At 40.1% G+C, this 25,698-nt stretch overlaps 1 protein-coding gene across 8 annotated transcripts in view; it reads left to right on the forward strand.

Annotated features, from left to right (window-relative positions):
• The window catches only part of slc20a2 (solute carrier family 20 member 2), a 156,004-nt gene extending 139,880 nt beyond the window's left edge, over positions 1-16,124 (forward strand). For 6 of the 8 annotated variants that reach the window (XM_072589281.1, XM_072589296.1, XM_072589262.1 and 3 more), the window contains 3 exons: positions 3,966-4,151; positions 7,699-7,783; positions 12,899-16,124. In XM_072589281.1, the coding sequence (XP_072445382.1) occupies positions 3,966-4,151; positions 7,699-7,783; positions 12,899-13,063 (436 nt within the window). In that variant the 3' untranslated portion in view covers positions 13,064-16,124. Of the gene's footprint in view, positions 1-3,965; positions 4,152-7,698; positions 7,784-9,438; positions 9,524-12,898 lie in introns of all 8 variants that reach the window. The other 2 variants (XM_072589311.1, XM_072589322.1) reach the window with 2 other exon arrangements.
• The last annotated feature ends 9,574 nt before the right edge of the window (positions 16,125-25,698 follow it).

The raw sequence follows: 25,698 nt of genomic DNA on the forward strand, positions 1-25,698 counted from the left end.
AAATGCTCAGTGGAAGCACTGCTTATGAATCAAAGCTGTGAGTTTTGAGCCTTACACCTCTTGATGATAATACAATTGCTGCACTGTTGGGAATCCGATGAGGCTGGAGCTTGAATCAACAACTGCCTACATCCAAGATTTGAAGCTGTATTTTTCCAAGCTAAGTAGCAGCACTTGTAAGCTGTGTTAAAATCTGTCCCTGATAACTGCAGTGACGTTGAACTAGATCTACTGCTGCACTTCTAGGAAAAGCAGGATGTGATAAGCATTGAAGTTAAATTTAAAAGTGAACGTAGTCTATTTGGAATATGTTGTCGACTCAGTGTTTGTTCTTTTTATGGGTGTGATGTGACTGTTATGAAGTGTGTGTAATATAAGGGGCCTACTCTGTCCTAGTGTTTGCACTTGCTATCCTTTTCACTCTTGCTGTTTTTTTTTTCTTTTTTCATCCCACCCCCAATAATATCTTAACACCTGTTCCGTCTGATAGCTGCAAAAATAAGTCCTACAATCATTCAAAGAAAAGTTCTCCACAATTTCCTGGGTAATAATGATCTCTCAATAGCTACTTAACAAATTAATTAGTTATTTACTGCTTTGATGTTTGCAGGACTTGCTATGTATAAAACTGGCTGCTCCATTTCCTTGTACTATAACAGTGGCTACACATCCAAAAATACTTCTGGTTGCAGAGTTTTGGAATGCTGTGAGCTTGTGAAAGCCTCATATTTAAATACAAGTTCTTTCTTTAGTTATATAGCAAACATAGTTTCCCACTGCACGTGCTAACACCTTGGCAGCTGCAGGAGACCGCATAGTACTTGGACTTGTCGCTGGACACATGACACCACTTCTATTGCTGTCACCCTTCTGGAGAGTCACTTGACATTCTGCTCCTTGGCCTGAGCTTACCAGCTCCTCCCCCCACTATCCCAGCTGTTTCCCATCCAAGTGAAATGAGAGCTACCATCTGGCTTTCTTTTCCAAATGTAGTCAGCTCTTAGGCCCAAGTTACTTTATTCCAATGGTCTGGCATATTATATTGCATTGTGATTATGTTACTAGAGTGGCACTCTAGAGAATGAGTAACTAGTTTGAGAATTGGTCTATATATAAAACGTGTGTATATTTAATACTTCGGCAGGTATCCATGACCAGTATTATAAAGGATGAGGGATCACCCCTATATCCAACAACTTGAGTCAGATGTCTTGCTTAAGCGAACTATCTTTATTCAATACAAGCATGCAAGGAGAGGTTCAACTTTCCTGAATGATTGATTTGATTGAGTTCCACACGATGCTGTTTTTGAGTCAGATTAATTGCATAATTCACTCCACACCACTGCGCGTCTTCCCCCCCCCCCCCCCGCCTGCCCGCCCGCCCTTACTCTTGCCTTCCTGATCTGTTTACCTTTTTGATTAAATCGTGATTTTTTTTTTAAGTTTACACAAAGTATTCCATGATTCCCTTTGTCAGTCTCCCTTCCAGTCAGAATAGGATCTTGGATTGTCATTTCAAGATGAAAAGAACAAACAATGATTTTTTTTTATTATTAAGGAAGGAAATGCACTTCTCTTTCCTTGCTTATTTCATTTGTAATTCCAGTCCCATACCAATGTCATTAACTCTAAGCTTCCATCTGAAATAGCTTAGCAAGTTGGGCAACTGTCAAGGCGGCTGGAGTGGGCAGTCAATAACTGCCTTGTCTGCAGTACCCACATCCTGAAGGGAAATAAATAAAATTCATTGCTGAATTTGCACTTACTATTGCTTAATTCAAATTATTGGATTTCTTAAATACCGACCAATAGGTTGATCACTTATCCATGATTACTATACTAAATGACAAGGCAGTGGAGGGAGTTAAAAGTTAAGGGTAAATCATTGGTGGTTCTCCTTCTCCAAAGACAAACTGGGTTCACTGGAATTTTAACAAATATAAATGATGGAGAAGCTTCCCACTATAGAACTACTGATGGTAATGCTGTTACATTTTCAACTTTGGATGACCTTGTTCATGACTTGCTACCTGCATGTTAAACTTCCTTAAGATTATTGACCAAAAAAAGATGTTTATCTGTCTTCTGGTGTTAGAATTTCTTCTACCCCTTCTATGTATTGGAAGTAATGATGATGTATTCTGGATATTTAAACTGTAGTATCTCCCTCTTTTAAACCCACCTACACTGACCTTTGCCCCACCAAGGTGGGAGTTGCCGCGTCCCTACATGGTTAGTTTTGAATCTTCTTACCAGGTCTCATGTAAGAGTTCCTGGGAAGGAAACTGGAAGGGCAACTCCACTGTCCGTTTGTAGCTGAGGAACTAGCCTGGAAGCATTAACATTTTGTTTTTGTTTTTAAAATCTGAGTTTAAACATGGGGTTTGAGTTGGCATTTGTGATCAGTGCTGCTGATTCCTTCAAGTTCTGAACATATATGGCAGCCACAGTAAATATCCTGAAGCTCGGGATCCAGAGAAATACACATTAACTATTAATGTCTTGGGGCCCGCTGCAGGCACAGTTCAGTTTAAAAATAGTTTGTACTGTAGTAGTTGCTTGCATGAACTGGTTTTGCACTCTGGCTTGTTAAATACTGACTATTTCCATCTAGTGTGTCTGCTCTGACTGACATTTGAAATCCTGATCCTGTCTACACTCAAATGTGTTTAACCTTTTTGTAAAGAAGTCTGCATCTGAGATGCACATTTTAATACACACAAATGACTCCTAAGCTGACAAATTATAAATCCTGATCAGGATCTAGGCCTATTTTAGTTGCCCAGAAGTCTGTTTGTCGACTCTACACAACAGCAACCGCTATGCAGACATTGGTAAATTTAATATGGCAGAGATAAGTATCTCTAGCTCTTGACTGAATTTCAGGTGAGCAACACTATAAAAGGATACACCTTTTCACCTTTCTGTTTCAGAATGTGTGCAACGTATGGTGATTATGTTGCAGGACTGTAATGCTGATTACATTACTGGAAGAGTAATCTACAGAATAGGAGTACAAATTTTGGAAATTGAAAGTACCAATAAAAGTGAGCGCAGAATTATTCTGTCATAAGGCACCTCTAGTTTGCAGGACTTCTTATCTTAAAAATATTAGCAGTCTTTACTTGCTCTGGCCCAAAATGGGGCTTCTGTCCTATAACTCCATAGCTGAAACTTAGTGCCTCAATGAGCTGCTGTTAGGGATGGGCAGTAAATGTAGCCTTGTGAGCAACATACATATCCTGAAAATGAAACAATAGGTCAGAATTTGACATGACCATAACAGTGAAGTGATTGGTTCTCATCACTAAAGTAAAGATGTAGTTATACTCTCATCTAAAAGTTTCATTCTCTGGTGTGCCTCTCCACTGTTAACTTTGAACAAACAGCTCTTCACCACCTGTCTTCCTAATAATGTGTAATGAGTGGCATGAAGTTGCTGGATTTGTGCTGTAAATGCAGATTAAACTTGAAGCAGAAAATTTAGGTGTAATCATTTGTTTTGCAAGTACAATTTTATTGAAGGTTTTAAATATTGCCAGTCACCCTCTGAAAATTAATGATTACAAGTGAGGAGTCCATTTTTTTGGCCTGTCTGTGGAGGTGGGGCTTGAATTGGGAACCTACTGACATGCTCTGTTTAGGTGAGTGATGGTACACCCATATCAATGAATGTTTACACACTGCAGTCTCTCTTCACCCCCACGTTCACATGGGGATGAGAGAGAGAAGCTGACAGTAGTCTCCTATCTCCATCTGCCCTTTCCTGTGTGGAGATTGGATAGTATGAACAGGACCATCTCCAGAACATGCCTTTTACTGGCTGCTCCTGCTGGGAGCATAAGTTGCTGAAATATCACAAAACTTTAATGTTCAAACATGAGTGTAATTTTTATTGTTTATTTTAAATTGAGATGTCTGCTTCCTCTTTCTGGCATTGATCTATTTTTATTCTCTTTTAAGCAATGCAATTGGTCCCCTTGTTGCTCTTTGGCTGATCTATCAGGAGGGAGCTGTGCTGCAGAATGCTGCTACACCAGTTTGGTTGCTGCTATATGGAGGCTTGGGTATCTGTGCTGGTCTCTGGGTCTGGGGGAGGCGAGTCATTCAAACGTTGGGCAAAGATCTCACTCCAATCACCCCATCAAGGTAAGAGAAGGTGGTATCCAGAACATTTGCATGTTGTGTTATGGTGGTAGTTTGACAAATTTTATATTTATTGTATTCTTGGCATGCTCAACATTGAGAAGTGTACCTCAGCCCTTTTCTCTTGTACCCAAAACTCCTTCCATCATGTGACAGTGCCAAGTATGTCTCAGGTTGGCAAATCAAATACTAGTTGGCACTTGAAGGCATCTCAAATGTTTCTGACCTCATCTATGCAAGGGCATAGATCTTGGCTTTGCCCACATTTTGAGAATAACAAAGAGGAAACAAACTGTCTAGCAGCTAGCTTGACAAGCCCTCCCATTTAAACCCTGCATTTGTCACACAAAAATCAAAATGTCAGTCTTATTCTTCAAATTATGTACATCAACTGTCACAGATAATCTGGATATGTCTTGTCATGTGCTCCTGGGTTTTTGAATAGTGAGGTAATTGCCCAGTTCAACAAACCACTGATGTGATTTTATATATTATGTAATGATGAGTGCGGTATTTGTGGCCAGCATTGTATATGCTTTAGCCTTGGTATTCCTAGATGGTTGTAGATGCAGCTCTTGCTTGGAGAGTTCTGGACTCTTGAATAAAGTCAATGATGGAATGTTCTGATTGGGTACAAGACATCCATCTTTACGTACAGGTTTCTTTAGAAATAATATATGGCACTACCACTGTGTCTAATGGGATAGATCTGTGGCAGCTGAATCCTATTCAGCCACAAACTGTAACCTTGTGGTATAGCTTATCCTCCATGCTAACGTGTTTGAGCCCAAGAAATCAATCCTGCTTCAATAAGAAGTGCAGGAGTAGCATGAAGGATATGTAAATTGTGATGCAAAGTTGAAATTACCAAAGGATACTGTGCAATAGAAGTAAAACTGTAGACCAAACCAATTGATCCCATAACAAACAGATCACTCTGTAACTTTGTTGTCCAACTACATCTATTTGTGAATGGTAATGAACAGTTTTCTAAATGAAAGAGGATTCTCCATAATTATCCCTATGCTCAATGATGGGGATACCTCTGCAAAAGACAAAGCTGAAACAGTATTGGCCATCTCCACCCAGCAAGGTCATGTGGATTCTGCACCTTGGTTACCACCTGAAGTTCCCAGGTGCTGGTCTTCAGCCAATGCAATACGCTGTGTGATATCAAGATTCAGCTGAAGGTGTTGAATACTGTAAAGACTATGGGCCCTGATTCTATTCCAGCAATAGTACTGAAGGCTTCTGAATTAGCTGTGAATTTGTTTTTTTTTAAATCAACCCATACAGAGATGTTGTTGCATACCCTTGGAACAGATAAGACTTAAGCCCTGGTCTCCTGGCTGAAAGGTAGGAATGCTGCCACTGCCCCACAAGATCTTGCAAGGCCCAATATTGTGATCCTAGCCAATATGATGCGATACAGGCACTTTTCTGACAGTTACCTAAAAACTTCCTAGGTGCATTAATCCACAAAGCAGGAAAAGCCCATTCTAATCCAGTCAGTTTTCACCCCATCTTGCGCTCAATGCAGAGTGATGACTGCTTATCCAGCAGAATATTTAAAATACCATTAATCTGCTGTCTGCTCTGTTTGGGTTCTGTTAAGGCTACTTCGCTACTGATTTTGGTTTACTGTCTTGGTCCAAAAACAGACAGAATAACTAAGCTCCAATACAACAGTATTTTTAATATCTTGAGTAACATTTAGATATTATCAGGCAAGAGGCCTGATAATTTGTAGTGGGTGAGAATTGGACTTGGGTATATTTATATTGTTGGTGTCTGTCCCAGGACATTGCAGGAGTTTCTCCAGGCACCCATTGCCATCCATCATAAAGTCAGAAACTACTGCCTACACAATGAACATTTTAATGTTTAGTAGTATTTGATCCTCTGATACTGAAATAATCCACATGCATCAAGAACAGAATGACTTTCAGGTTTGGGCTGAAGAGTGGCAAGTAACGTATGTCACAGTGCTTAGATGACTGCCATCTCCAAGGAATAACTCTCCTCTTCCCTAATACTCAATGGCCTTAATTGTTGAATTCCCCACTGTCAACATCCTGGGGTTTGCTGTTAACCAGAAATTAAACTGGATGGCCATATGAGTACTGTAACAATGACCAGTCAGAGGCTGAAAATTCTGTGAGTAAGCTGTCTCCTGAGTCCCCAGAGCCCAAGTACTACCTTCTCTGCCCAAATCAGGAGTGTGATGGAATATCTTTGTGTACTCCAAAAGAGCATACATTCAACTCTACAGCATCTGTGACAAAACAACCCAGTTGATCAGCACCTCTCCCACTACTGGCATACACATGGCAGAAATGTGTACCATGTCTGGATTGCTTTATAGCATCTTACCAAGGCTCCTTCTAAATCTGTGGCCTCTACCATCTAGAAGGCAGCTGATACTACCAACGGGAAGCTACTTGCCATTTTGACTTCGAACTACATCGCTGTTTTCTTCAGTGTCATTGGGTAAAATTCCTGTGATTTGCTCTCTAAAAGCCATGTGGGTGTACCCACACCAGAAGGACTGTAGTGGTCTAAGAAGGTTGCTCACCATCAAAATCTTTTTGGGTGTTTAGCAATGGGCAATGTGTTGGTTTGCATATCCGCAGAAATTTTTTTTAAAAGTCCCAAACCACCTAGATGTTCTCCAGACCAGTTAAGCAAGTCTTGCTAAGAAACACTCAATGGCATAAATCCCTACATCGCTATTCCTTTATATCCTTTTAATGTGGTTTCTTCAGAGAATGAAGAACTTCCTACCACCACCAAGCACATATTGGGCTCATTTTACCTTTTTCACCCCTATAGACCAATCACTTGAATCCATGAGGAAGTACTGCACGAACAGTTCTTCCTTTGATCCATTACTGTTCCTTTTTAAACAAAAAAAACATTGGATTTGATGTGTGTACATTCTGACATGAAATCCTTTTAACTTGTATGGCAGGACTGAATTTAATTAACCAGAGTAAGAGTTTAAAAGTTGGGAGTAATGGAAGTTACTGATTTTACCATATCAGTAAAATTCTCAACTCTTTGAAGTAGCCACTGGCATGCCTTTGAGTTGCTGCACCATTATGGGTGACACACTTGTTTCTCTAGTATGCAGTGGTTTTTGGTGGTATGTTTGGGAGAAGAGTTGGAGGCCCTTCCATGTGATGTCACACTGGCAAGCATGGTTCAGTATGGTGCTGAGTTAATGCATAAGCATGCTACGAAATCAGACTCTAATCCTATAGAGCCTGTTTCATACATGTGAACTAAACCTCATACATAATTAATTTGTTTGATGCCAGCAATAACTTATTTCAGCACAAATATGAATGTATTCTGCCTTTACCTTGTTATAATGATTTTATTTTGGATTTTTCCAAAAAAAAATCCACATGACCGCAGGATATTATCCAAAAGATTGCACTGGCTTGTCCAGAGCTGCGTTAAGACTCTTGCATGCTGCCTGAAGCTTCATGGTTTTAATCTTGAGAGACTTGAATGACTGTGAAGTGTTGTTTTGTGCTTCCTGCAGTGGATTCACTATTGAGTTGGCTTCGGCGTTCACAGTTGTGGTTGCTTCCAATGTTGGACTTCCAATCAGTACCACACACTGCAAGGTATGCGTATGCCCTGTGACTGCAACATGAGCAGTTCAGTCCGTACTACTGAGGTTTGACTCTCATCAGTTCCTGGTGGCATGACTCATCTTGAGGCAGGAAAGCAAAGAGGATCATTTTGCACCTAATTTGGTGCCAGGCTTGGTTGCAAAAAGCATTTTTGTGGTAGATTGACTTGAATTTAAAAGGCATAGACTGGTACTCTACTGCTAACATTACCCTGATGGAATCAGACAAAGTGAACTCCACTTGAGTTATATCACACTTCGTAAAATAAAGGGTGAGTTAGATGGAGTGTTGGCAATGCATGTTGATTTCCTACCTTCGTTCATTCTTCTTCCTTGCCTCTCCCATAAACTCGTCAGGAAGTACTAACGAGAGGGTTAAAAGCTGGTGATTAGAAGTATATTTCTAGACAGATGGCAGAGGACAAGCATCATTGTTAGACTAGAGGCAATTTCCACAGTTTTCCAGTTCTGGCCTCCTGCCCATCGCCAATTCAGTCATCCATTGTTAATGCTGTGCCTTCAGCTATTTAATTCTATAGTCTTGCTATAATCTCGCTAAACCTGCGATTTTAAAGGAGCATTTTTAAAAATAAAATCTCTGTCCAAGCTTCTGTTCATTGATCTTAATAACTTGAGCAGAAGAAAACGAGAGGGGCTTTCACCAATGGAAGAGAATTTAAACTCTATTGGTCGGTATGTAATTGCAAAAAATCCCAGTATGATTTGTTTGTAACTGGCTGCAGTCCCCCATTATCCACAACCAAGTTTAGCTGCCGCTGATTACTGTACTAGTGGTTCCTCCTGGATAATGTGGATGAGGACCTATTTGCATTTTGCCATGATGCCCTCCTTGTTACAAAAACATTTGTCACTACTGGGATGATATCAGCTGATAACTATTGTCGATCAAGCCATTGTAGCAATAATTGTGACCAAGGTAGAGTTTTTAAAAATATTAATGTGGCCCAAAAAAATGGTTAAAGGAAACTGTTCAGAAGACCGGGATAGAGTTGACAGACAGGATGGCCTACTGCTGTGGTGTACGTGATTTGTATAAATATTATACCTTTTTATGGCTTAGTGCTTTACAACTGATGGCATATTTTCAAAATAGTTGTGATGTAGGAAAGGCAAGCAGTCAGTAATTATGCAGTTTAGGTCTCATACTGCAAATGTAATAATCAGGTCACCCCTTTAAGTTGGTTCTATCTCTCCATCTAGTTTTGAAAACCTTACTATAACATAAGCCCTGTCCTGACTGAAAGAAAATCACTTGACTTATGGTGAACAAATCTTTTGTGCTTTCTTTGCACTGTCGATAGGGACATAGGACAAACGATTGAATGGTTAATTTTAAAGCTCAAACTGCACTCCCTTTACAGTTGCTGACAGACTGTCCAAAAATGCTTTTTGTGTCGCTCGATGGCCTTGACTAGTTTAGCTGATGGTTATTGTGCTGCTTTAACTCAAGGTGAGCTCTTTGTGCCACTGTGTCCTGATTTGCAGTACTTTCCTTGGGGTAAAGGTTGGTGTTTAGTGGAACACTTCTCCCTCACTCACTTGGTTCCACATTGCATGTTTGTGATGGTATGTCTTTCACATGCTCTTCCTACTACAAACTTTTATATATTTTCTATTTCTTCACAGTGGATTTTGCATTGAAGTAATGAGTGCGCTAACTGTACTTGTAGCCTCAAATGTGGGCATTCCAATAAGTTCCACTCATTGCAAGGTATTCACGTCATGTTAATGCAGTGATCGTTTGCTACCACCTTTAGCAAATCAAACCAATGAACTAAAACCATGCTGATTGTTGCAGTCTGCCTTCTTTGTGTAGTGTGCAGGAGACCTCCCCTTCAAACTAGTCAATTTGTGAAAAGGATTAAGTTTTAGATTTTTTTAAATGGATAGAACAGTTTTTTTTAATGCTGTTTGTGTACCAGGTTTCAGTGCAGTTTAAATATGGTGAATAATTGACATGGCAGCAAAATATTATTTGGACCTATACTTGCTTTTGTATATGTTTGTTTGAAATGATGAATTTGCATGTCACACTTGAAGCTCACCTATCATGTCTTCCTACCAGCAGTTGTGCTCGCACTCTCGCTCGCTTGCGCGGTGTGTGTGTGTGTGTGTGTGTGTGTGTGTGTGTGTGTGTGTCCGTCGACTTGCCAACTGCTGTCTGGCTCCTTCTGTTCTTCCAGCCTCCTGTCTAAGTAGCACCCCCAGTGACAGGGAAGTGTGTGCTGTTTTCCTGGTCAATTGCATTGTAAATGATACATAATGCAATAATTATCATGTGACAGTGTTGACGTTGACTTTGCATGGCTTATAATATTGCATTTTATGTAAACTGGTCTAGTCAAGAGTCAAGTCTAACTACTCCCCACTGACTGTGTTCACAAACAAAACATGTCCCACTTCCAAGTGATTGACCCATAGCCTTCAAACCTTTCCTATTCTTGTACTTGTAACTGTACTTGCATCCATTACTTTCTCCAGCAATTTATTTCACACACAAACACTTTTTTTTAAACTTTACCCTCTCGCTTTAAAAATATGCCCCTGAGTTTTGAACTCCTACCACCCTAGGGAAAAGACCCTTGCTATGGATCTTATCTATGCCCTTCTTGATTTTTATAAACTTCTAAAAGGTCACTCCTCAACCTCCTTTGCTCCAGAATTGTCCACAGTATTTCGTAGCGGGGCTCACCAGTGTCCCATACAACCTCCATATGACATCCCAACTCCTATTCTCAAAGGTCTGAGCAATGAAGGCGAGCATGCTAAATGTCATCTTAACTAACTTGTCCACATATGTAAATTTCAAACAATTCTTGAACCCTTGGGTATCTTTGTCCTACAATACTACCCAGGGTCCTAACGTTGATTGTGTAAGTCGAGCCCTTGTTTGTTTTTTCCAAAAATACCTCATTTATTCAAATTAATCTAATCAAAGTGGCAGAGAGAGATTAGATTCCCTACAGCATGGAAACAGGACCTTCGGCCCAACAAGTCCACTCTGACTGTCCGAAGAGTAACCCATCCAGACCCATTAACCCTGGACTATGGGCAATTTACCGTAACCGGTTCACCTAACCTGCACATCTTTGGATTGTGGGAGGAAACCGATGCAGAATGTGCAAACTCCACACAGTCACCCAAGGCTGGAATCGAACCTGGGATCCTGGTGCTGTGAGGCAGCAGTGCTTACCACTGAGCCACAGTGCCGCCCTATTCTTAGCTCATTAACCCAAATGATCAAGATCTGTTCATATTCTTAAATAACCTTCACTATCAACTATTCTACAAATTTTGGTGTCATCCGCAAACTTACTTACCATATATCCTAAATTCTATCCAAATTGTTTGTATAAATGACAGACAAGATTGGAGCCAGTACCAATCCCTGTGGTACACACTAGTCACAAGCCTCCAGCCTGGGAAAACTCCCTCCACCACCACACTGTCTCCTGCTGTTAAGCCTATTTGTATCAAATTGGCAAGGATACCCTGAATCCCATGTGATTTGACTTTACTGATTAGTCTACCATACGGAACCTTGACCAAGGATTTACTAAAGCCCATGTAGACAATGTTTACCACTCTGCTTTCATCAATCTTTTGGTTACTTAATCAAGTGTGTGAGACACTATTTCCTTTGCACACAACCATGCTGCCTATCCCTAATCAGTCCTTGACTCCCAATGTATTTTAAATGCAATCTTTCTGAATCAGCACCAATAACTTACTGATGTCATTCCCAAGCTGCTGCTTATAGCCTTTCTTAGCCACCCTCTATTCCTCCGGCAACTCATCCATAGTTATAGTCTTTTAAATTTGCCAGTAAATTTGGAAACCAGGTATGTCTTTCCTGCAATTTTCCAAAATATCCAGATGTTCACAAGAATGCCTGTGCCCAATACTAACCGACTCCCTGATGTTTGTGATCCCATTGAATGGTCAGCAAGTATAGGTCAGTTAAGGCCAGAGTTCTGCTGTGTTGCTATGAGTGAAATAAATAGGGAGTGGGAAATAAATGATAGAAAAGGAAATGGATCAAACAGTGTATTTCGGTCTCCATTTTAAATCTTTTACTTGGTGCTCAAATAATTGAGTTAGTTGAGGGTAGACAAATCGTGAAATCTGGAGATTTTCGCAAAGACAAAATCATTTTTCTACCTTAAATTATTTTCCCTCTTGGACCAGAATAAATTGAATCTTTTTCAGCTTTTCCCTAAATGAGTGCACCTGGTCAAGAATTTGAAATGTTTCAACTTATTCTGATGGTCAATTTTTGACTTGTACTTGGTCTGTATAGAGAAATTCTGTATCCTCTGTCAGGGATAGAGGAAGGACCACTTCAGTGTATAATCGTTTGTTTTTGAAGGCAAACTGCATCAGTAAACGTGTTTTTGCTAGAGGTCTTTTAACTTGCTCTGCTCTCCAACCATTATATTAACTTCTTGGTTTTACTACCTAATGCATCACAAAATAAATGTTAGTATATTAACTAGCCTATTTTCTTTATCTTTCTCTAAAGAGTAGACCAGTGACTTTTCTAAACCTGTGATACTGCGACAAACTCAAACCGATGATATCACTGATTCTGCACTCCTGTAGCTGGGAAACCTTACCTAAAGGAAATATGGGCACACGAAACAGGCATTTCATTAAGAGTACAGCGTCCTGAACATCAAGATTCTGGTGTTTCAGAACCATCTGATTTGGTACAATCTACATGTAAGGAGTGCACAATGGTGCCTTTTTGAAAACTATCCAACTGATAACATTTTTCAATTTAAATAATTTGGTTTTTAAGACTGTATCAGTACTCGCAGTTGGTTGAGAGTCAAGTTGATCTGATGGGGTGCAGAGTTTCTAATTATAGTACATAATCTGCAACTCATGCACTCTGTTGAATACATGCAAATTGTGTCTGTGACTTGCATGGTTTTGCTAATTGGCTTATTGACACGTTTCTGGTCACTTAGTATTGGTCTACTCTTCAATCATGTTTTTTCTTGTTTCCTTATGACAAAACCCCACAGCCATCATCACCATTTGATTTATGCTAATGTATATTTGTTATAACTTGCTTCCCCAGGTTGGATCTGTGGTGGCTGTGGGATGGATCCGATCACGCAAAGCTGTGGACTGGCACTTATTTCGTAACATTTTCCTGGCCTGGTTTGTGACTGTCCCAGTCTCTGGCCTCTTTAGTGCAGCTGTTATGGCACTGTTTGTGTATGGAATACTGCCATATGTTTAATTTTTATGTTCAAATTTTATTGTGATTTTTACACTTTCTAACCAGCAGTGTGAGGTGTCCTTTTCTTCCTTTCTACCCACTTCTGCCTTGTCCCACCCCTGCCCTGTTAAGAGGTGGTTTATTCCTTTTCCTTTTATCCTTTTTCAAGAGGAATTAAACAGCTATAAACTAATTTGCATTTCATCACATGCTGTAAATAACACTACAAGTGCTCATTTGATGACTTGGTAGCATGTAACAGCAAAGACTTGTTACATAGTGTATCTTTGTATAAGTGAGTGATGCCCAAATTGTGGTGTTTGTGGAATGGATGGTACTGCTTGGACAACTTGTTCCCTTAGACTGTGTGTGAAGATGCTGTATATATTGTATTATTACTCTTTCGAAAGTTTTTTTTTGTATGGATCTGGGGTATAAAAAGGTGAATTTAAAAGAAAGAAATATATATATAATGCCATGGTTTACCAAAATCATCCTTCTGATGCAAAACGAGGTATTAAAACCCTACGCTTGAGTAATTCAAGTTTTTTTTTAAAAAACAAGGCACTGTTACTTACAACTGAGCCTACTCCTAATTTGCCCTGCGTGCTACAAACACCATAATGCAAATTGACACATTCATTGTGTTGAGTTTCATGGAAACTTGATGTTATAATTATAAATTTGACACTTCTATTGTATTATATTGTAATTTCTATTGTAAATACTTTCTAAAGATATCTAAGTTTGTGTTTCTTTTTTAATTGGGACACATTTCACTCACTCATTTTAGACTTAAAAAAAAAATCGAATGTACCAAAGATTCAAGAATAAAGATTTGACAGTGTTTCCACTTTGGTTTTATTGAAATGCCTGTTTGTAATTCAGGATCCTTCTCCAGCTCTTTGCTATTTAAGCAATAGTTGGGCTGTCCTTGCCAGAAACAGATTTCATTTCATTTTATCCGTTTCAACCAAAATGAAAAGTATTGTTATATCTGGGAGATGACAGCAATGTCATCAAATCAAGTATCAAGATAGCTTTGGGATATCTGGCCATTCCAATGGCCAAGGCTCTTTCATAATGTTATTGGTAATTTAACATACTATTATAGAGGGGGTCAGGGGTTCTTCCAACCATTGGTATAACCAGGAGGAATGGTAAAAACACTAGACAAACTGAACTGTGCCCAAGTTGCACAGACCAGTTGGAAGGCCCCCTCCAGAAATCCAATCTCTGTAAATGGGTTATGGTCAACTGAAATAAAGGTTACCTCAATTTTTAGCTTTTTTTTAAACTAACTAACTTAATACTGCATGTAGTTAGATTGTAGTCCTCTTTTTTTGTTTTGCATTTCAAGATTGTCAGTTTAGAAACTGTTGAGGAGGGTGGTGAGGAAAAGTGAAACAAGGAAATAAACTGTCAGTGATATTTGCCATATCGTCCACATGACAAATGAATGAAGGCTAGTGAGATTTTGTTTTAATTACCTATACTATTAGGCAATTTGATCTCATTGCTCATTTATACATCAACCCATTCTTGGGATTATATATTGTATGCCTTCCGATTTGTTGATTCTTCTGTTTGGTCCATCTCTAGCAATTGTAGGATGACAAGATGAGAGATACTCCTTGACTTTCATTGTATTAGTAAGATGTTCATTAGAACAAATGAGCAAATAGTTTCAAAGTGGTGATTGTGTGAAACGTTCCCTTTGGAATTAACCTTGTAAAAGTTCTAATTGGTTAAGTTCATGTATTAGCACATAACATACTGCCATATGCTCATTGGTGGCCTGTTTTTAATATTAATCCTACATCTTTTAAATGTCTTGTTAAAACTGAGTACAATGAAACGTGTATTACAAGTGTTAAGTGTTTGTAAGTGAACTTTGCAAATTGCAGTCTCAATCCTAGCATCTTTCTAGAACTGTTGATTAAAAATGGATTGTAGAAACTGCAGAACTTCTGGCAATGACTAAAACTAGGGATAATTTTCCTCTGCTGAAGATTAGTTATACTAAAACTGGTCAGTCTGTTTTGGTAGAAAACCCAACCCCCAAGGTACCTAATCTGAACAAAAAAAGCAGATTGCTATCCTTTGCCTTAACCTTGCCGTAATTCACGGTCTAAGATGAAAGTTCGACAGCTAAGTAGGCAAGGTGGTTCAGAAGAAAGCATTTAGCACATTCACCTTCACTGCTCACTCCTTTTTAAGTAAAGGAGTTGAGGCGTCATGTTGAGGTTATAAAGGGGGTTGGTGAGGCATCTTCTGGAGTAGTGTTCAGTTTTGGTTGCCCTTTTACAGGAAGGATATTATTAAATTGCAGAGGGCACAGAAAAGATTTACCAGGCTGTTGCCAGGACAAGAGTTAGGCTGGAACTGATTTTCATTGGAGCATTGGGGGTTGAGGGGTGACCTTTTTTATAAAAGGTTTAATAAATCATGACTCTGCCAGATAAGGTGAATAGCATGTGTATTTTCCCTAGGGTAAGTGAGCTCAAGTCATTAAACTGAGGTTCCATATCCCTTTTTTTTTGGATGGATATGAAGATCCTGTTGCAGTAATTTAAAGTTGCATGGAGTTCTACAGTGCATCTTAATCCATATTTATCTCTCCAAACAACATTATAGTTAACAGATCATCTGGTCAATATCCAATTGCTGGTTGTGCAGTCTTACTGTATGCAAAATGGCGGCTGAATTTCCCTACATTACAACAGTGACTACACTTCAGAATTGCTTTTTATGTCCTGAGGTAGTGATAGGTGCTATATCAATGCAAGTTAGTTCTTTATAAACTATTGTTCAATTACTTTCCGAATGGTTATCCTGACCAGTGTATTTTTAAAATCCCATTGGATGTTCAGTTTCCAATGCTGCAGGCTAAAATCCCTCCATTGTGGTGCACCTTTGGTGTCTTCCAGGAATCTATCCACTGTAAATGTATTATTTTTGATTACATGTATCATATTGGCAGTAACTGACTTGTTCCCCTAGTTGGGGGAGTGAATTCATTTGTACTAAAGTGATGGGAAATTTTAAATTTTCAATGAGCTATATTAAAATAGTAAGACTATATTGTGTGGACTCATTACTTACCACAAAGCATCAGCATCCTGTAACATCTTAACTGAAGCAGTAAGATGGTGCCAGTGAAAATATTGACAGAACATTTACAACTGATTAATGATAGCTGTGTTCATAAGAGTCTGATCAGCGTTATTAAGTCATAAGACCACACTTTCCAGTGCCAAACTTTTCGACTCTCTAACCTCCAAGCTTCTGCAATCCTCACCTTTCTCCAAATCACAGGACCAACTACGCCTTTCTAAATGGTCATGTTTGTCGACTTTACAGAACCTCCATCCTGTTCTCTCATTCCAACGAGTGATAAATATCTTGAAACCAGATCTTTATCGTTTAGGCCTGAACTGAGTTTTGCAAAAAAGCAGTCAAGAAAATGGACTTTGGTTCAAAGATGGGGTTAATTTCAAATACAAAATTGTATAGAGTACAGTAACAGCATATTCAATCCCAGTAAACCACACTGGCATTCATGCCTCAGTGAGCCTTCATGTATCCTCCTTCACCTAACATTCCAACAGAAGCCTCTGTCCTCCCTCATCTGTCACCTTTTAAATGCATCAACGTTATTTATCTCAATTATTCCTGGCCTAGGGAATTCCACGTACTTCCCGTTCTCTAGGGAAATACGTTGCTTGTGAATCCCACAATTTCATTTTACGGTGGCACCTTTGATCGATGGCCTTCAGTTGAAGTTGTTTCCCCAAGAAATGGAAGCAGTTTGTTTCGGATGCAACTAAAACTCCAACTGGACACTGTATTCCAAGTGATCTAACCAGGACTGTTACAAGTTTAACTTCCTATTTCTCATTTCTTTTAAAACTAAACCTTATTTCTAAACTATTTAAATTCATTCAATACTTTGCAAGTTTGTTTGAATGGCATAATTTGTATCCCTCCATATATAAATAAATATATAAATGTTCGGCCCAAATAGTGTCACCTGCACATCTTTTCGAAATCTGAATCATTAGTATAAATTCAAACAATGATCCCAGCTCTTGTTTTTGTGAGACAATTCAAGCTTCTGTTGCTGTGAATAGTTGATCAAGACCCTTACTCTCTCTTTCTTGCATCTTATTACTTTTCCCTGGCTGCTAACTAAACCTGTATTACTGCCTGATATAAGGGATGTCACTACCTTCTAATTCAACTCTCTCTTCCTTGATGCTGTACAAGATCAACATCTTGGAATTCAACTCTAACTCTCGAGCTGAAGTTTCTTAAGGTTATTTTACACTCTTACAACTGCTTCAGTTAGAAGTCTCAAATTCATTTCCTCCCCTCCTGGCCTCTAATCGGTAAAAGTTGTCATAATCTTACCAGACCATAGGGTTGCTCTTCCTTTAGAGAAAGGTGACTAGTGATGGTCTAACCTTAGGGCCACCATGCTTCAGGCAAGGGGAGAGAATGATACAGTTCATCATGGTAACCTCAGCCAGTGTGGGAATTAAACCTATGATATTGGCATCCCTTTGCATTGCGAACCAGGTCTCTAATATACCTGTACAGAAGTTAAAATGTAAGTTTTTATATGCTTTTTACTCCTTCCCCAACCCTGCCTGAACACCCAAAGAACAATGGGTGAAATTCCTTTCTGTTTGGGAGGCAGCCATGCTCAGTTGGTTTTATCCCAGTGACCCTGTCTGCAGTGCCATATGTGTGTTTCCACAACCCATCAGTTTCTAAGTATTGCAAATAACATGGCTGATGTATATCAGCTGAGGCCTATCAGAATTTTTTTTTTAACACTGTTGTCTCCTGCTTTGCAGACACCCTTTGTTATTGATGGAGTTGTGGCCTGGAGCTCTATGCGTTGTGATATGTCATAGGAAAGTGATTAAACTGTACCACTTCTTGACTCCATTGGCTGATTGGTATCTTATGCCCAAGTACACATTCATTTGTTTCTGTAACACTCCACCCTTACCTAATAAATATCTATCCCAATTTGGAAATTTTCAATTTTTTGGAGGCAAGATTCTGCTGCCATTTGTGCGGGGGGAGGGAGAATTATCTTTAGGTGTCATCTACAAACTGTTCTGATTTTGAGGTTGCTTTGTTTCTGGATTCCACACACCAGAAGTAGTAATTTTCCTTTTTAACTTAGTAACTCCTTTCATCATAACCTCTGCTATATCACCCCTTAACCTTCTATACTAAGGAACTACAGCTCTACCCTATGTACTTGCCTTCATGATTTAATTCTTGGTTAGGCATCAATCCCTCAAAATCCATTTCTATTGCAAGGTTTGTAGCTCAGGTTGAAGTTTGGGGTGTAGGTTTGATATCCAGATGTTTCATTACCTGGCTAGGTAACATCATCGGTGGTGACTTCCAAGTGAAGCAAAGCTGTTGTCTCCTGCTTTCTATTTATATCTTTCTCCTGGATGGGGTTTGTGGTGATGTCATTTCCTGTTTGTTTTCTGAGGGGTTGATAGGTGGCATCTATGCCAGAGAATTCCTAGAGCCCTGGCACTCCAACCACAACGCCATAAACAAACACATAGCATCTAGATCTATCTATCAACCCCTCAGAAAACAAATAGGAAATTACATCACCTCAAACCCCAGGAGCCCCATCCAGGAGAAAGATATAAATAGAAAGCAGGAGACAACAGCTTTGCTTCACTTGGAGGTCGCCACTGATGATGTTACCTAGCCAGGTAATGAAATGTCTGGATATCTAAACTACAGCTCAGCAAGCAAACCTGCACCCTAAATCCATTCCTATTCTATAGCACCACCAAATCTAATGCTTCCTAACTGAGATGCGGTTTCAGAACTGAAAGTGTGCTCTAAATGGAAGTCTAATGTGAATTTTCTATCGAATCAAAGAAGTCTACAGCACAAAAAGGCATTCTAGCCCATTATGTCTGTGTTGGTCAAAAACAACCACCAAACTATTTGAATCCTATTTTCCAAACCTTGTACACGCTCCCAAATTATACTGAAATAGCATAGGGGTTTCTGCCTTTACCATACTTACAGTGAGTTCAAAATTTCCATCATGCTCTAGATGAAAGTCTTTTTCCCCACATCTCCTCTAAACCTCCTGTCCTTTACCTTAAGTCTATGCCCATGGTCACTGATACCTCTATTAAGGAAAAATGCCCCTCAATTCGTAACTAAAATTCTGTAGCTCAGGCAACGCCCTGGTAAATCTCCTCTGCACTCTTCTCCAGTGCTATCACATCATTCCCATAATTTGGATTCCAGAACTGCACACAGTATTCTAGCTACGGCTTAACAAATGTTTATGCAATTCCAACATAATCTCCCTATTAGGTGAGGTGTAGAGTTAAAGTATTCCTTCTGAATCACTATTTCCACCTGCCCTGATGCCCTAAGGGACCGGTGTACATGCATACCAAGTCCCTCTGATCATCAGTTCTTCCCATTCATCATGTATTTCCATAGAATCCCTACACAGTAGGAGCAGGCCATTTGGCCTATTGAGTCCATGCTGACCCTCTGAAGACCATCCTACCCAGACTCGCTCCGATTCCCCTCAGCTGCACATCTTTGGACTCCAGGAGGAAACCACAGACACAAGGAGAACATTCAAACTCCACACAGACACTCATCCAAGGGTGGAAACAAACCCTGGCTCCCTGGCACTGTGAGGCAGCCGTGCTAATCACTGAGCACCCTTGCCTTGTTTGTCCTGCCCAAGTGCCTCACACACATTTATCCAAATTGAATTCTGTTTGCCACTGATCAGCCCATCTGACTAACCTGTCTGCATCCTACTGTAATCTGAGGCTATCCTCACTATTTATCATTCCACCCATCTTTATATCATCCACAAACTTACTGATCAATCCTCCTCCATTCAAGTCTAAATTATTTATACCACAAACAGCAAGGTTCCTAACACTGATCTTTGTGGAACACCACTGATCCCTGACTTCCAGTCACAAAAATAACGCTCCACCATTACCCTCTGCTTACGACCACTTAGACAATTCTGGATTCAATTAGCCAAATTTCTTTGGAGGCCATGGGTTTTTACCTTTGCTATTAGTTAGTATTCCATTAGGGTCTTACCAAAGACCTTGCTGGAGTCCAAGTAGTCCACATTGAATTCATTGCCCTCATCTAAACAACTTGTTACTACTTCAAAAGAATTTGAGACTGGTTGGGAAAATTTGAGTTGGCAAAACAAGCAAGTCAAACATTCAGGGCAGGCAGGAACAAAGCAGAAAATGAGGTAGTACTGATAAACTGCATTATTTCAATGCAAGATGCCTAACAGGGAAGGCAGATGAACTCAGGGCATGGTTAGGAACATGGGAGTGGGATATCACTGTGGGTGGCACAGTGGTTAGCACTGATGCCTCACAGCGCCAGAGACCCGGGTTCAATTCCCGCCTCAGGCGACTGACTGTGTGGAGTTTGCACATTCTCCCCGTGTCTGCGTGGGTTTCCTCCGGGTGCTCCGGTTTCCTCCCACAGTCCAAAGATGTGCAGGGCAGGTGAATTGGCCATGCTAAATTGTCCGTAGCGTTAGGTAAGGGGTAGATGTAGGGGTATGGGTGGGTTGCGCTTCGGTGGGGCGGTGTGGACTTGTTGGGCCGAAGGATAAGAATAATTGGGTGGTTATGGTAGGGAATTTTAACTTTCTAAACATAATATTAAGTGTTTAGATAGAGAGGAATTTAAGTGTGTACAAGAAAATTTTCTGGTTCAATATATGGATGTACCTACTAGAGAAGGTGTAGAACTTGACCGACTTTTGGGAAATAAAGCAGGTGTCAGTGGGGTAGCACTTTGTGGCCAGAGACAATAATTCTATTAGTTTTAAAAGAGCGATAGGTAAGGATAGACTGGATATAAAAGTTGAAGTTCTAAATTGGAGGAAGGCTAATTTTGACGGTATTAGGCAAGAACTTTAGAAGTTGATTGGATGTGAATGTTCATGGATGAAGGGATAGCTGGAAAATGGGAAACCTTCAAAAATGAGATAACGAGAGTCCAGAGACAGTACATTCCTGTTAGGGTGAAAGGCAAAGCTGGTAGGTGTAGGGAATGCTGCATGATGAGAGAAATTGAGGTTTACTTAAGAAAAAGAAGGAAGCATATGTCATGTGTAGACAGCAGAGATTGAGTGAATCCTTAGAAAAGTATAAAGGCAGTAGAAGTATATTTAGGAGGGAAATCAGGAGGGCAAAAAAGGGTCATGAGATAGCTTTGGCAAATAAGGAGAATCTAAAGGGATTTTATAAGTACATTAAGGATAAAACTGTAATGAGGGAGAGAATAGGGCCTCTCAAAGATCAGCAAGGTGGCTTTGTGTGGAGCCGCAGGAGATTGGAGAGATACGAAACAAGTATTTTGCATCAGAGTTTACTGTGGAGAAGGAAATTGAAGATTTCGAATGTGGGGAAATAGATGGTGACATCTTGAAAAATGTCCATTTTACAGAGGAGGTGCTGGATGTCTTAAAACACGTAAAGGTGGATAAATCCTCAGGATCTGATCAGGTGTATCCTTGAACGGTGTGGGAAGCTAGGGAAGTGATTGCTGGGCCCCTTGCTGAGATATTTGTCTCATTGATAATCGCAGGTGAAGTGACAGAAGACTGGAGATTGGCTAATGTGGTGCCACTATTTAAGAAAGCTGTTAACGAAAAGCCAGGGAACCATAGACCAGTGAGCCTGACGTTGGTGGTGGGCAAGTTGTTGGAGGGAATCCTGAGGGACAGGATTTACATATATTTGGAAAGGCAAGGGCTGATTAAGGATAGTCAACATGGCTTTGTACGTGGGAAATCATGCCTCACTAACTTAAGGTTTTGAAGCAGTAATGAAGAGAATTGATGAGGGCAGAGAGGTTGACGTGATCTATATAGACTTCAGTAAGGCATTCAACAAGTTCCTCATGGTAGACTAGTTAGCCGGTTGGGTACAGAACTGGCTTGAAGGTTGAAGACAGATAGTGATGGTGGGTGGAGGGTTGCTTTTCAGACTGGAGGCCTGTGACCATTAGTGTGCCACAAGGATCGGTGCTGGATCCACTGTTTTTTGTTATTTATATAAATTATTTTGATGTGAACATAGGATGTATAGTTAGTAAGTTTGCAGATGACACCAAAATTGGAGGTGTAGTGGACAGCAAAGAAGGTTACCTCAAGAGTACAATGGGACATTGATCAGATGGGCCAATGGGCTGAGGAGTGGCAGATGGAGTTTAATTTAGATAAATGTGAGGTGCTGCAATTTGGAAAGGCAAATCAGGGCAGGACTTATACATTTCATGGTAAGATCCTAAGGAGTGCTGCTGAACAAGAGACCTTAACAGTGCAGTTTCATAGCTCTTTGAAAGTGGAGTCACAGGTAGATAGGATAGTGAAGAAGGCGTTTGATATGCTTACCTTTATTGGTCAGAGCATTGAGTATAGAAGTTGGGAGGTCATGTTGCGGCTGTATAGGACATTGGTTAGGCCACTTTTGGAATATTGCGTGCAATTCTGGTCTCCCTCCTATCAGAAGGCTATTGGGAAACTTGAAAGGGTTCAAAAAAGATTTACAAGAATGTTGCCTGGGTTGGAGGGTTTGAGCTATAGGGAGAGGCTAAATAGGCTGGGGCTGTTTTCCGTTGCATCGGAGGTTGAGGGGTCACCTTATAGAGGTTTATAAAACCACAAAAGGTATGGATAGAGTAAATAGACAAGTTTTCCCTGGGTGGGGGAGTCCAGAACTACAGGGCATAGGTTTAGGGTGAGAGGGGAAAAATTTAAAAGGGACCTAAGGGGCAACTTTTTCATGCAAAGGATGGTGCATGTATGGAATGAGCTGCCAGAGGAAGTAGTGGAGACTGCTACAATTACAGCAGTTAATAGGCATCTGGATGTGTATATGAATAGGAAGGGTTTACAGGGATATGGGCCAAGTCCTGGTGAATGGGACTACATTAGGTTAAGATATCTGGTTGGTATGGATGAGTTGGACCGAAGGGTCTGTTTTGGTTCTGTACACCTCTTTTTTTTCTCAATGATTTTGTCAACTTGGCTTCCCCCTAACCAAATCATGCAACTGTTCTTGATTACTTCCTGCATCTTCAAGGCCAGATTAATTCTGTTCCTCAGAATTGCTTCTAATAGTTTCCCCACCATCAAGGTTAGACTGAAGAAGCTGTAAATGAGCCCTACTAGTGACTTATTTCCTGTTCTATTCTTCATCCCCATCCAAACTGATTCTACATCCTGATCTCCTAAACCAGAACCAGAAAACTGTTGATGCTGGAAATCAGAAACATAACAAATTGCTAGAAAAACACAGCCGGTCTGGTAGCATATGTGAAGAGAATGCAGAGTTAATGTTTCCGATCCAGTGACCCTTCTTCAGAATTGGTAAAACCAGGTCATCTATTACTATTTCACAAATGCCATACTTGATTAACAGTGCTGCCTCCTCACCTTTACCTAGCTTCCTATTCTTCTTTAATGGCATTTACCCCTCAATATTCAGTATCCAATGTTCGTCATTATGCAGTTAAAACTCTGTCAGCTAAAAAGCTATCAGATCATACTGAATAACTTCAATGTGCATAATCAATTTGTTTGTTTTGTTATGAATGCTATGTGCTTTCTGATAGAGTCATTAATTTTGTCTTTTTGTTATCTCTACAGCATTTAGTGTTGCTTGTTGGTGAATTCTCTGATTCCTTTGTTCCTTCCTTGTTCATTCTGTGACCTTTGTTTCTCTTGTTAAGAATTTGCTCTACTGCTTTGACTCTATCCCTTGACTTGCTACAACTACAGAAGATTACTCCCTCACCTGCTTTGTATAATTTAAAACCTTGTCTACTTCCCTAGTTCCACAGTTTGCTGGAACACTAGCCCCATCATGGTTCAGGTGCAGACCCATAACATAGCCTTCAGTTTCCCTAGTATTGATGTTAATGCCCATGAAAAGCTTACAAGGGCAAATGGAGATGGACAATAAAAGCTGACCCAGTCACAACTTCTGAATTAATAAAAAAAAGTTATGCTACTTGAGCCACTACGTACCCATATTTCATCGAATAATAATCCCTACAGTGTGGAAACAGGCTATTCAGCCCATAAAGTCCAGATTGACCCTCCGAAAAGCATCCCACCCCAGACACACCCCATACCATATCCCTATAACCTTACATTCCCCATGGCTAATCTACCTAATGTACACCTTTTTGGACTGTGAGATGAAACCACAGCACCCAGATGCAATCCACATAGACGTGGAGAACTGCAAACTCCACACAGATGGTCACCTGAGTCTGGAATTGAACTCGGATCCCTGGTGCTGTGAGGCAACAGTGCTGAGCACTGTGCTGCCCCGATTTGAATAACTGCATGTTAGAATCAGCTTGCCTCCAGATAGTGCCTCTAATTTTCTCAGAACATCATAAAGCCCTTCAGAAATTTAAATACCTTCTTTGTAATCCAACAGAGCTACAAAATCCTCACAGACAACAAATAGCATAAATAATCTGTTAATACTTTTTAACTCTTATTGACCAGGTCACATGGAAACCCCCTGCTCTTCGTAGATAGTGTTGCTCAATATTTTATATGAAAACAAACAAAAAAGAGAGATGTCATTTAGTATTTCATCCCAAAGACTCCACCTCGAGAAATTAATGTGCTTAAGCAGTGGAACGGATCTTTTTGTCATTCAGCCGTGTTACCAGTGAGTTAATTTGAATGAATTGAGTTGAGAAACAATAATAAAGGTTATGTTTGCCTCCATTTCATTTATCACTTCTAGGTTAAAAACTACATATCTTCATATGGATTCAGCAGTTGCAGCTATTAACATTTCCTGGCAAAATTAATATGCCATTTTCTACAAGCAGACAGAAAAATAAAGAATAATTGTAGAATAACAATAAGAGGCAAAACAGGGCACTACCTTGTGTATGTGTGTGAGAACGTACCTTCAATAGGCAGCTTCTCGGTGTTTCTTGATACATTTCTATTTCCCTTGCAAATTCCAAAGTAGTGTCCCCTCTTAATTTGCTGTATTTTGAACTGATTGGTCTTTGACTTTGTTAGGGAGGATGCTCCATGGGATTGTGCAGCATTGTTGTGTCTCTCCACAAATGCATCATAGAGAATGGAGAATGGCCCCAGTGCTGGTGGCTGGCTGGACTGGAGTGCAGGCATCTGAGCCTGCTTAGCAAGAACCTGTGTCACTGCAGAGTCATAAAGTTGCACAATATGGAAACAGACCCTTCAGTCCAACCAGTCCATGCCAACTGTAATCCCAAACTAAACTAGTCCCACCTGCCTGCGCTAGGCCCATTTCCCTCCAAACACCTATTATCCAAGTGTCTTTGGAACATTGTAACTGTGCATGTATCCACCACTTCCTCTGGTAGTTTCCACACACAAACTATTCTCTTGTGTAAAAAGGTTACCCCTCATGTCTTTTTCAAATCTTTCCCCTGTGACCTTAAAACTATACCCCCACAGGAAAGGATAAGGCAGGACCTCCAGCGATGGGGAGACCTTCCAATTTCCTGGCTGGGTAGAATAGCACTAATTAAAATGAATGTCCTGCCCCGTCTCCTATACCCTA

The sequence above is a fragment of the Chiloscyllium punctatum genome, chromosome 2, assembly GCF_047496795.1.
Source record: "Chiloscyllium punctatum isolate Juve2018m chromosome 2, sChiPun1.3, whole genome shotgun sequence".
NCBI lineage: Eukaryota > Metazoa > Chordata > Chondrichthyes > Orectolobiformes > Hemiscylliidae > Chiloscyllium > Chiloscyllium punctatum.